At 23.1% G+C, this 13,711-nt stretch overlaps 3 protein-coding genes across 3 annotated transcripts; 1 reads left to right on the top strand and 2 right to left on the bottom strand. All coding sequences in view use genetic code 6, as the record gives it.

Moving 5' to 3' along the window:
• Positions 1-513: 513 nt before the first annotated feature.
• On the bottom strand, positions 514-5,833 carry TTHERM_000320439 (calpain family cysteine protease; the record flags this gene model as incomplete). The annotated part of the gene is made up of 3 exons (XM_012796851.1): positions 2,190-5,833; positions 2,077-2,093; positions 514-1,923 (listed from the first exon to the last, which is right to left on the bottom strand). The coding sequence occupies exons 1-3, from the start codon at positions 5,794-5,796 to the stop codon at positions 514-516; spliced, it is 5,034 nt and encodes a 1,677-aa protein (XP_012652305.1). The 5' UTR covers positions 5,797-5,833.
• A 728-nt stretch (positions 5,834-6,561) lies between these two features.
• On the bottom strand, positions 6,562-11,760 carry TTHERM_000320438 (calpain family cysteine protease; the record flags this gene model as incomplete). The annotated part of the gene is made up of 4 exons (XM_012796850.1): positions 6,562-7,259; positions 7,317-7,971; positions 8,158-8,727; positions 8,815-11,760. The coding sequence occupies 4 exons, from the start codon at positions 11,758-11,760 to the stop codon at positions 6,562-6,564; spliced, it is 4,869 nt and encodes a 1,622-aa protein (XP_012652304.1).
• A 1,227-nt stretch (positions 11,761-12,987) lies between these two features.
• Positions 12,988-13,155, top strand: TTHERM_000320437 (hypothetical protein; the record flags this gene model as incomplete). The annotated part of the gene is made up of 1 exon (XM_012796849.1): positions 12,988-13,155. One exon carries the CDS (start codon positions 12,988-12,990, stop codon positions 13,153-13,155), a length of 168 nt encoding a protein of 55 aa, XP_012652303.1.
• Positions 13,156-13,711: the final 556 nt, after the last annotated feature.

Raw genomic sequence — 13,711 nt, 5'->3', positions numbered from 1 at the left:
TTGGACTGATATATCAATCATATTAAAATATTTGACTCAAACTATAAAATAAATAAAATTAAAAATTATTAAATTGTATAAATTCATATTCAATTATGGAAATTTGTATAAAAATATAATTGTAAAATAAATTTATCATAAAATATCATCTTATTTCTTTCTTTCATTCACCATTTTTAATTTTCAATTTAAATTAAATTATTATAAATTACTTAAACAATTCCAATAATTAATAGATAATTAAAAAAAATTCAATAAACAAATTTTTTAAAAATAAGACTAAATTTGTAATTAAATAATAAAATGAATTAGTTTTTATAAAAATGTTATTTTATTAACCAACTAATATAAACACATAAAATAATAGAAATTATTTTTATTAAATTGCTCATAAAATAAAAAATTTTAAAAATTAAAATAATTAAAAAAATATATATATTTATTATCTTAATTTTATTATACCAGATTAGGAAAATTCCAGAGATTTTCAAATATACACTAAGGGATTTTGATTCATTCTATAATCTCATCTAAATTTTAATTTATCTCATCAATTGAATGTTTATTGACTGAAAAATTTGTTAATACTTTTTCTAAATCATTCGTATTTTAGAGACATTTTGGAGTGAGAATCTATTAGCTGAGGGTGAGCTCATATTTGTTATTGCTATTATTATTAAAAAAACTGTTCATGGTGTTATGATCTTCACTCAAAGAAATTAACTATATATTTTAACTATCAGTGTTTTTCGAATTTTTTTTTATTTTAAAATTATAGTCACTCATTTTGCAAGGAGATAGTGATGGAGATTGGGTACTTTGAGAAAATTACTTTTTAACTTATCTTGGTTTTACCTCAGAATATCTCTTAAACATTGATGGAGTTTTATTAACGTCATTTGTATACAATATTTTTATTTCCTAATTATTATATTTAAATGATTAATTACTGTCGTTTTAATACTCTATCTCATCAGCTACTTAGTAAATTTAATCAATATCATTGCTTTATTAATTTATATTTACATTTTTTACTATTTTTAATATGTATTATTAGATTACATATCCTGTATTATCTAAAACTCTAATGAGTATTTCTTCAATATCATCTTATACAGGTATTCCATGCAAAATAATCACTCCATTTTTTTAATCTAAATAAAGCCAAGTAGGCAATCTCATATTTTTAGAAATTCCATATTAAGTATACTCTAAATTTAAAAGCTTGTAAAAAGGTCTAAACCATTTGCTTATCTTCCTCTTTTTGCATGCAATAATTTATTTAATGTTTTATGAATCTATATGCAATGATTAACCAAAAGCTACTTTTAACTTAGAAGTTTTTTCTCCACAAAATCCATAAGTATCAGCAAATATGACTTCTCTAATTAAGTATAAATTGATATTTGATTAATGCTCTATGCAAAGCTCAATAAATTACTCAAAAGAGTTAGGAACTATATTTAACTACTAAGGAAATAATTTCAAGAATTATAGTATTTACAATAGCACATCATATTTTAGCTCCAGCTTTGGAAATACTTTTTGTTACTTCTAACATTACTAGCTTAATTTAAGTACATCACATTATTAGTAATCGATTTTTATAAGAGCTTTAAACCAGTCATTTTGACAATTTTGAATTTCCTTACTGCAAAAATATTTTATGTAGCTATAAACTATGAATGATCTATAATCTAAGTTTAAAAAATATCTAGAAATCTAAGCCCTTAATGCTCTATAAATTTTAGAATCTATATTCTAAATATCATTTTTAAAATTGTGTTTGTCTAATTATTTTATTTTAATATCATAATTTAGTAAATCTTTTATGACGTGAGACATAATTATATTTCCTTTACTGTCCATGTACTTTTATTCTATAAGAAAGGGCTAGTCATGAGGCTTCAGTTACTTTAAATCCTAAATTTATTTCAATAATTTCGTTTACTTCAGATTAATATTTCTTGTAATAAGAACTTAAAATTGTTTATCATTTATGTAATTTTATTTGGTTTAAGATTTTTATTAACTTATATTTAAAGAATATGAGTTTGTTTATAGCGATTTTTATACTATCTCTAATTTTTTCTCTTTTAATATTTTATTGAATAGCTTTAATATAATAATTTATGAATATTTTTAAATATTTCCTAAAATTATGATTTACTTAATATAAAATTCATTACTAACAGCCACCTCTTAAGAAAAAGTTACTCTTTTCCTGAAAATTGCATTTAAGAATACACTTCTTTATTAAATTAGACTGAGTAAAAAAATAATAGGGCCAATTATTTTGAGTAGTAGATTCAGCAAGTAAATTAGAGGAATCCCACTTACTTCCAAAACAAATACGTCTTCAGCAGAAGTATATCCATCTGAGGCAATAATTTTGAAAGCATAAGATTTTTAAAACATTTTAGAAGTAGTTGAGCCTTTAAATGACATATCGCTATTACCAGATTCCTACAACCAAAAATTTGGAGGCATCAAATTATAATTATTTGGTGATTAAAGATAAAAATATTAGTAAGTTAAAACCTAAGTATCAGAGACAATAAAAGAATCTTTTGAGAAAGAGAAGGCTATATCAGATTCAATATCAATAATACCTCCTGGAAAGTTCTTGTTAATTTATATTTAAAGATTGTTCTCACTGTTGACTTATAGCTACTTTTTTAGAATAATAAATTAGCTCTTGTAAATATTAAATTATTTTATGAGAGGATAATTTATATCATCTTAAATAGTCAGAGTTAATTTTGGAGAGCTTTTTGAAGTGATTTAAGTTTTATTTGCAAAAATTATTTAATTATAAAGCACTTTATTTACATTTTCTAAGCTTCCTTAGATTATTAATTAATCTTATAAATCAGAAAGTTAAAATACAACACTGGGATTGGTTTTAAAAATTAATTTACCATCAGTACTATTTACAGATAGAGTTAGAGAAATTGTGTTTTGAGTATTAGATGTTATAAATTAATTTATATTTTAGTTGTCAAAGGACAGAGAAGTTTGAACATAAAATTTGATTGGATTTATGTAAAAAGATCTCATTAATGTTAGTTTAATTATCCAAGTTATTTATTCGATGACAACTGTATAATTATCTTCTTATATAGTTGATGGGTCAATCAACTAGTTCTAAAATTATAAATCAAGATGGAAGGGTTAAGTAAAGTCAAATTAATTATTAATAATTCCATTAGTGTCTATAATATTATATTATTAGAGGTATTCGTAAATCATTTATGATTAAGTGATATTTATCACACTAACATCAGTTTAGTTTGAAAATTAAATAAATGATTAAGTATTCAGAGGAATTACTGTTTAAAGAAGAATAATATTTAGGTTTGGTTAATTTATATTGTCATAAACTAAACTTTTATCTACAAAAAATTGTAAGGATTGCAAAAATTTATTAAAGGAAAAAAATGAAGGGATAGGTAGATTTTATCCTTGTTAATAATAGTTAATATTATTAATTTAGATATTTTAGTCAATAAGATAGAGTATAGCAAAATTAAACTGAATTTGTTAGCCAACTGTAAAGACGAATTCTAAATTTTTGCTAATGTTATCTTAATCAAATGATAAAGCTTGCTTTTAGAGTTTGCTTAGGATTTATTATCCTGTAATTTTATTTTACTGAACTAAACTTACATGGGTATGAATTTAAATTTAGCTATGGGTTGGAAGTACAATAATTCCAGCAGAAGTAGTTATAAATAAATATTAACTGAGTTTTGGTGAGCATAATGCATAACTGTATTGATTTTCATAAGAAATACTGTTAACAATTTGTGGGAAATTTTTATTTCTTATGTCTATCAAAGTTAAAAATCCTTTTCCCATAGATGTTATTAAAATATATTGTTCTTCATTTATAAGCAAGGCATCTATACTATATCCTGGTAGTTGAATTCTTGAAATTATTCGTAACTAAGGTGCATAACTTGAATCGATAATTCCAAATCCTTAAGAACCATCCAATAAGTATAAATATGAATCAAATATTTAAGACATTATAACATTTTCACCTCCATGAGTTATGATATAATCAGTTAGAATAGGATTTGCCTTATCATGAACATTTAAAAGATATACTCCAAACAGTCTTATAGTGCTATATATCCAATTATTGTCTCTTGTGAAGCAAGCTCCTTGATTCTCTCCTTTCATAAAATCCTTATTATACCATCTAGATATCATAGTTAAGTTAAAGATATTTGCTGAGTCATAAATAATCAAACCAATCATATATGTTTGCACAGCAAATTTTGTATCAGCACTAAAAACAATCATTTCTGAGACTTAGTAATCTTCGATTTTGTAGTCTTTTAAAAGTTTCATATTTTAAAGAGAAATATTTTATTCATCAGGATTTGTACTTAATGGATTGTATTAAAATATTCCAATACCTTATTCTGAAAAGTATCTAGGTACAACTAAGTATTTGTTTGATTTTTCGAAATACATAGCATCTACTGGAATATCATAATTTTTGAAATTATTAACGTCCAGACTATAGGGGTCTTAGTTAAAAGTAAATACATATATACCTCTTACATCAAATCCCCCGATGAGATATTGATCGTCAGGATCTATGTAGCATCTCCACTTATAGACCATATCGAGAAAATCTTGATACTTAATTTAATGGGTGTTAAATAAATTTGGTAAATCCTAATTTAAATTTGGTTCATCTTAAGTGTATGTAAAAATACTATTTGAGCTACTAAAATATAAATAGTTTTCTGTTTTTGAGAGCTGTATTGAAATAAAAAGAGTGTCTGACTTTATTAATTCTACAACTTGAATATTGTTTCTTTATCTAATGTCGAAAATTGCAATTCCTTAGGATCTAATACCTAAGAAAATAAAGGTCTCATCCCTATTCATAATCATCACTTGACATTCAGTCTACATGTTTTAAAAGGGCCAAAACCCAGTGAAAGATAGTTATATTGGGTATTGAGTTGAATTACTGTTAACTACATAAGAAGAGTTTGAGTAAAAAAATCCATACCAGAAATCAATAGCATAAATAAAAATATTGTCTCTTGTAGCAATACCCTAATATGCACTCAATCCTACCGTTCCTAAGGCAGCCATTTAAATGTTTATTTTTCTTCCATATTAATTTGCTGCAAATTATTCTTATAAATTAAGCATATATAGACCTTTCACATCGCTTGCTACATAAAGCCATTATCCATCCTATGAAAGAAACATATTATTAATCATTACAGAATCTGTATTAAAAGTAGAAATTAGAGATAGCATATTCTTTACAGAAGTATCGTAAATAAATATATCCCCTCCTTTTACTGCTATTATTAGTAATTCTTTTTGCTAGTTATAATTAGTAACTAAAATATTTTTCTAAAATGTTACATTTTATAATAAATCAAAGTTCTACATTTCTAAATTAGAGGAATTATTTGTTTTAAAATCTAAATGATAAACCAATAAATTTTATGAAGCGACAATGAAAAGGTATTGGCCATCTGAAGTAGATTCAAAGGATGACACATAATTATTACCAAGGTCCTAAGTATGCACTATTTAATCTCCTTTTTCATTGATTATAGCGATTCCTCTAAATCCTAATGAAACAAATACTAAATCTATATCTGTTGCAACTTTTACTATAAGAGGATTCCATAGAGAGTCAGTTGAGCTTAGCTAATTTAACATCAAAGGGGAATAAACTGCATCAATTTATTATGTATTTTAAGAGTTACATAAAGAGATAATAGTTAAAAAAAATTAAATTATTTAAAGCATAAAATTGAAAATTGTCCACCTTTTCCTTATTTCTTTCTTGAATGTTATTTAAAGTTATTTTAATAATTATTTAAATAGCTAATTAATTTGTAAATAATAATTTAGCTAGATTAATCTAAAAATAGAACTTTTTTCTTGTGTTATTTAATTTATTTAGTTTTAAGTAGTTAAAAAGAAAAAAAAATATAATGAAAGTTAATAAAATTTTAGTATCAAAAGTACTAAATAAATTTTGTTCGCTAAATTTATATTTAATAATATACTTAATACCTCTTTATAACCATTTAAGCAATTATTAGTTATATTCAAATGAATTATCACTCTGAAAATTTAATTTGAATGTAAATTTATTGATAATAGAATATATAAAAACATTTAATTTTAAATTAAGTTCTTTTATATTTGCTCATATTAAATATGTAAGTATTTTTAAGTACCTCAAGAGATTGATTGTAACTTCTGATAATAGATTTAATATATTTTAATTCAAAGTTAAAAAAAATATATATTGTACCTTATGGTACTGCCTTTTTCAAGGCTACATACACGAATAATAAGTAAACATACTGTAAAAAAAAAAAAATTATTTTTATTAACTTATTCATGAGAATACAAATTTCAACAAATTAAAATAACTTTTAAAAAAATATATTTATTTTAAACAAATCTGACTAAAAATAATATTTTAGTTTTATAACTCCATGTTACTATTTCAGAGGACAAGTCAAGAGTATTTCAATTTTATACTAAAGGATTTTGATTCATTCATTCTATAATTTCATCTAAACTTTAATTTTTCTCTTGAATTTAATATTTGTATTCTTAAGAATGAGTTAATTCTTTTTCTAAGTCATTCCTATTTTAAAGAAATTTTGAAAATTAAAGCTATTAGCTGAAGGTGAGGTCATATTTATTATTTTTATTATTATTGAAAAAACTGTTATTAGTGTTTTGATCTTCATTTAAAGAAATTAACTCTATATTTTAGTTGTCAGCATTTTTTGAATTTTTTTTAACTCTAAAATTATAATCACTCATTTTACAAGGGGATAGTTATGTAGATAGGCAAATTTGAGAAAATTCATTTTTAATTTATATTGGTTTTACCTCCGAATATCTCTTAACAATTGATAGAGTTTTATTTAAGTTATTTGTTTACAATATATTTATTTCTTAATTATATTATTTAAATGACTAATTGCTGTGATTTTAATAGTTCGTCTCATCAGCTACTTAGTAAATTTAATCAATATCATTGCTTTATTAATTTATATTTAAATTTTTTACTATTTTTAGCATGTATTATTAGATTACATATCCTGTGTTATCTAAAATTCTTATGAGTATTTCTTCAATATCATCTTATACAGGTATTCCATGCAAAATAATCACTCCATTTTTTTAATCTAAATAAAGCCAAGTAGGCAATCTCATATTTTTAGATATTCCATACTAAGTATACTCTAAATTTAAAAGCTTGTAAATAGGTCTAAACCATTTATTTATCTTCCTTTTTTTACACGCAATAATTTATTTAATTTTTTGTGAATCAATATGCAATGATTAACCAAAAGCTACTTTTAACTTAGAAGTTTTTTCTCCACAAAATCCATAAGTATCAGCAAATATGACTTCTCTAATTAAGTATAAATTGATTTTTGCTTGATGTTCTATGCAAAGCTCTATAAGTTACTCAAAAGAATCAGGAATTATATTTAATTACTATGGGAATAATTTCAAGGATTATAGTATTTCTAATAATACTTTATATTTTAACTCTAGCTTTGGAAATACTTTTGATTACCTCTAGGATTAATAGCTTTATTTAAGTATATTATCTAATTAGTAGTCTATTTTTACTATAGCTTTAAACCAGTCATTTTGACAATTTTGAATTTCCTTACTGCAAAAATATTTTATGTAGCTATAAACTATGAATGATCTATAATCTAAGTTTAAAAAATATCTAGAAATCTAAGCCCTTAATGCTCTATAAATTTTAGAATCTATATTCTAAATATCATTTTCAAAATTTTGTTTGTCTAATTATTTTATTTTAATGTCATAATTTAGAATATCTTTTATGACGAGAGACATCATTATATTTCCTTTACTGTCCATATACTTTTTTTCAATTAGAAAGGGCTAGTCATGAGGCTTCAGTTACTTTAAATCCTAAATTTATTTCAATAATTTCGTTTACTTTAGATTAATATTTCTTGTAATAAGAACTTAAAATTGTTTATTTTGATAATCTAATTTATTTTATTTGTTTTAAATTTTTTAATAAAAATAATTTAAAGTAAATGAGTTTCTTTATTGCGAGTTTTATAGCCTCTCTAATTTTTTCTCTTAAAATACTTTATTGAATAGCTAAATCAGAATAATTTATGAGTATTTTTAATTATTTCCTTGAATTATGATTTGCTTCATATAAAATTCATTACAAACAGCCACCTCTTCAGGAAAAGTTACTCTTTTCCTGAAAATTGAATTTAAGAATACACTTCTTTACTAAATTAGACCGATTAAAAAAACAATAGGGCCAATTATTTTGAGTAGTAGATTCAGCAAGTAAATTAGAGGAATCCCACTGACTTCCAAAACAAATAGGTCTTCAGCATAGGTATATCCATCTGAGGCAATAATTTTGAAACTATAAGATTTTTAAAACATGCTAGAAGTAGTTGAGCCTTTAAATGACATATCGCTATTACCAGATTCCTACAACCAAAAATTTGGAGGTATCAAATTATAATTATTTGGTGATTAAAGATAAAAATATTAGTAAGTTAAATCCTAAGTATCTGAGACAATAAAAGAATCTTTTGAGAAAGAGAAGGCTATCTCAGATTCAATATAAATAACACCTCCTGGAAATTACTTGTTAATTTATATTTGAAGATTGTTCTCACTGTTGACTTATAATTACTTTTTTAGAATAATAAATTAACTCTCATAAATATTAAATTATTTTATGAGAGGATAATTTATATCATCTTAAATTGTCAGAGTTACTTTTGGAGAGCTTTTTGAAGTAATTTAAGTTTAATTAGCAAATATTATCTTATTATATAACACTTTATTTACATTTTCTAAGCTTCCTTAGATTATTAATTAATCTTATAAATCAGAAAGTTAAAATACAACACTCGGATTGGTATTAAAAATTAATTTACCATCAGAACTATTTACAGATAGGGTTAGGGAGATTGTGTTTTGAGTATTAGACGTTATAAATTAATTTATATTTTAGTTATCAAATGAAAGAGAAGTTTGAACATAAAATTTGATTGGATTAATGTAAAAAGATCTCATTAATGTTAGTTTAATTATCCAAGTTATTTATTGGATGACTATTGTATAATTATCTTCTTATATAGTTGATGGATCAATCAACTTGCTCTAAAATTATAAATCTAGCTGGAAAGGTTAAGTAAAGTCAAATTGGTTATTAATAATTCCATTAAGGTCTAAAATATTTTATTCTTAGAGGTATTAGTAAATCATTTATGATTAAGTGATATTTATCACACTAACATCAGTTTAGTTTGAAAATTAAATGAATGATTAAGTATTCAGAGGAATTACTGTTTAAAGAAGAATAATATTTAGGTTTGGATAATTTATATTTTCTTAAACTAAACTTTTATCTACAAAAAATTGCAAGGATTGCGAAAATTTATTAAAGGAGAAAAAAGAAGGGATAGGTAGATTTTCTCCTTTTTTATAATAGTAAATATTATTAATTTACATATTTTGGTCAATAAGATAGAGGATAGCAAAATTAAACTGAATTTATTAGCCAACTGTAAAGACAAATTCTAAATTTATGCTGGAATTCTCTTAACCAAATGGTAAAGCTTGCTTTTAGAGTTTGCTTAGGATTTATTATCCTGTAATTTTATTTTACTGAACTAAACTTACATGAGTATGAATTTAAATTTAGCTACGGGTTGGAAGTACAATAATTCCAGTAGAAGTAGTTATAAATATATATTCACTTGTTTTTGGTGTGCATAATGCAAAAGCGTATTGATTTTCATAAGAAATACTGTTAACAATTTGTGGGAAATTTTTATTTCTTATGTCTATCAAAGTTAAAAAACCTTTTCCCATAGATGTTATTAAAATATATTATTCTTCATTTATAAGCCATGCATCTACAGTATATCCTGGTAGTTGAATTCTTGAAATTATTCGCAATTAAGGTGCATAACTTGAATCGATAATTCCAAATCCTTTAAAACCATCCAATAAGTATAAATATGTATCAAATATTTAAGACATTATAACATTTTCACCGCCATGAGTTATGATGTAATCAGTTAGAATAGGATTTGCCTTATCATGAACATTTAAAAGATACACTCCAAACAATCTTATTGCGCTATATATCCAATTATTATCTCTCGTGAAGCAAGCTCCTTGATTATCTCCTTTCATAAATTCCTTATTATACCATCTAGATAGCATGGTTAAGTTAAATATATTTGCTGAGTCATAAATAATCAAACCAATCATGTAAGTTTGCACAGCAAATTTTGTATCAGCACTAAAAACAATCATTTCTGAGACTTAGGTATCTTCGATTTTGTAGTCTTTTAAAAGTTTCAAATTTAAAAGAGAAATATTTTATTCATCAGGATTTGCATTTAATGGATTGTATTAAAATATTCCAATACCTTATTCTGAAAAGTATCTAGGCAAAACTAAGTATTTGTTTGATTTTTCGAAATAAATAGCATTTACTGGAATATCATAATTTTTGAAATTATTAACATCCATATTATAGGGGTCTTAGTTAAAAGGAAATACATATAAACCTCTTACATCAAATCCCCCGATGAGGTATTGATCGTCAGGATCTATGTAGCATCTCCACTTATAGGTCAAATCAAGAAAATCTTGATACTTAATTTAATGGGTGTTAAAAAAATTTGGTAAATCCTAATTTAAATTTGGTTCAACTTAAGTGTATGTAAAAATACTATCTGAGCTACTAAAATATAAATAATTTTCTGTTTTTGAGAATTGTATTGAAATGAAGAGATCATCTAACTTTATTAATTCAAAAACTTGAATTTGATATCTCTATCTGATGTCCAAAATGAGAATTCCATAAGATCTAACTCCTAAGAAAATAAAAGTCTCATCCCTATTCATAATGATATTTTGACATGAAGGCTATATGCCTTAAAAGGGCCAAAACTCAGTGAAAGATAGTTATATTGGATATTGAGTTGAATTACTGCTAACTACTTGAGAACAATTTGAGTAAAAAAACCCGTACCAGAAATCAATAGCATAAATAAAAGTATTGTCTCTTGTAGCAATAGCTTAATATGTACTCAATCCAATACTTCCTTGGGCAGCATTTAAAATGTTTATTTTTCTTCCATTTTAATTTGTCACAAATTATTCTTATAAATTAAGCATATACAGACCTTTCACATCGCTTGCTATATAAAGCCATTTACCATCCTATGAAAGAAACAAATAATTTATCATAACAGAACCTGTATTAAAAGTTGAAATTAGAGATAACATATTCTTAATAGAAGTATCATAAATAAATATATCACCACCTTTTACTGCTATTATTAATAATTCTTTTTGCTATTTATAACTAGTTGATAAAATATTTTTCTAAAATGTTATGTTTTAGAATAAAGCAAAGTTCTACATTTCAAAATTAGAGGAATTATTTGTTTTAAAATCTAAATGATAAACCAATAGATTTTATGAAACTGCAATGAAAAGGTATTGCCCATCTGAAGTAGATTCAAAATACTACACGTAATTATTACCAAATTCCTAGGTATGTAGTATCTAATCTCCTTTTTCATTGATTATTGCGATTCCTCTGAATCCTAATGAAACAAATATTAAATCTATCTATGTTGCTACTTTTACTACAAGAGGATTCCATAATGAGTCAGTTGAGCTTAGCTAATTTAACATTAAAGGGGAATAAACTTCATTAATAATTTATTAAGTATTTTAAGAGTTACATATATAGATAATAGTAAAAAAAATTTTAATTATTTGAAGCATTTAAGTTGAAAATTGATTCACCTTTTCCTTATTTCTTCTTTTCTTGATTAAAGTTATTTAAATCGTTTAAATTTGTAAACAGTTATTTATATATATAAATATAATTTATCTGGAATCAAAAACCAATTCTTTTCTTCCTTTATTTAATTAATAAGCTAGCTTTTACCTAAAAATAGAAATTTAATTTGCTGGTTTAGAGTTATTTATTTTGTTTGTTTGTTAAATAATAAATGAAAAAAAATATTATGAAATTAAGACATCAAAGGAAATTTTTTTATTTAAATGTTTTTTAATGATAGACTAAATTACCCATAAAGTCATATGATTAATTATTAGTAATATTACTATGAATAATTACTAAGAAAATTCAATAAAAAATTTTTAATTTTCAGTTTTGTTTCTCTTTTTTATAAGTAATAGTGAAAATTTAATGTAAATTTATTTATAATATAATAAAGAAAACCTTTACATTAACTATGTTCTTTATATTTGATTATATAAAATTTGAAATTTTTTTAAAGGATATCATTAAATTAATTGTAACTTCTAATAATAGATTAGCATATTTTTATTCAAAATTAAAACTTCACAAATTAGTTTATATAAAGTAAAATTTTAACTTAAGCATTATAGTCGAAATTATTATTTATATCAAATATGTTTAAATCTTTGTAATAAAGAAAAATGTATAAACAAATAGAATAAATGCTCGTTTCATGCAATGATCACTAAAATCAATATTATTTTTCCATTTAATTGTTGAACATAAAAAATCTTAATATTTATTTAATTTACATGCCATTAACATCATTTGCTATATAAAATCAATTTCCATCTTATTAACTAAATTAGAACTTGTATTAAACGTTGATAATAATATACCGTAGTTTCTCATTAATTAAGGACAAATTCAAATCAAAATTTTTGTAAAAATTTAGTCCTTAAAAAAAACATTTTTTAAATAAGTCCTTAATTAAACTGGTCCTTAATTAACGAGAATCTACGGTAAATCACTATTTATGTATAGTTTTATAGAGTAAAATTTTTCTTCTTTTTGTAGATATTGCAAGTAATTCACGTTGCTTATATGAATTTGTAGCCAATATATTTTTTTTGGCTCTATTGGTAGATATAATGCAAACAAAATTCCTAATAATCATCACCACTCTTACAGTAGAAGTAATTTAAGGAATGACAAATCTATGGATAGAATAGACTCTCAAAGACCTGAGTCACATTGAGACCGTTCTACCAGCAAATCTAACCAATAATATCCACTATAACCTCATGCTCCATTAATGAGCTAAAATAGAACTCTTAAGCTATTAAAATAAATATTTAGCTTATAATAATAATTATTATATTATTTTAATATATTAATACATTATTGAACTGAAAAACTAATCATAATATAATATTTGCCTCAAATTATAAAATAAATTAAAAATTATTAAATTGTATAAATTCATATTCAGTTATAAAAATTTAATAGTAAAATAAATTTATCATAAATAACATCTTATTTATTAATTTTATTCACCATTTTTAATTTTCAATTTAAATTAAAGTATAATAAATTACTTAATTAATCAATTACATTTATTTTTAGATGAATAAAAAAGTATTCAATAAACAAATTAAAAAAAATATCATTCACTTTTTAAATAATAAAATTAGTGTCTTTTGCTTTAAATAGATATTGAAAAATTTTAAATTCTAAGGTGAGTTATTTGTGTAATGTTTTCTAAAATTTCAAAAAAAAATATAATAAAGTTTAAAATAAATAAAATAAAAATGTAATTAAATAGTTTAAAAAATTAATTTTTATTAAAAGTCTTCAATTTATAAAAAATAAAAT

This window comes from Tetrahymena thermophila, assembly GCF_000189635.1.
Source record: "Tetrahymena thermophila SB210 genomic scaffold scf_8254691, whole genome shotgun sequence".
NCBI lineage: Eukaryota > Ciliophora > Oligohymenophorea > Hymenostomatida > Tetrahymenidae > Tetrahymena > Tetrahymena thermophila.
The sequence above is the reverse complement of the archived record's forward strand: the minus strand, read 5'-3'. Positions and strand labels throughout refer to the sequence as shown.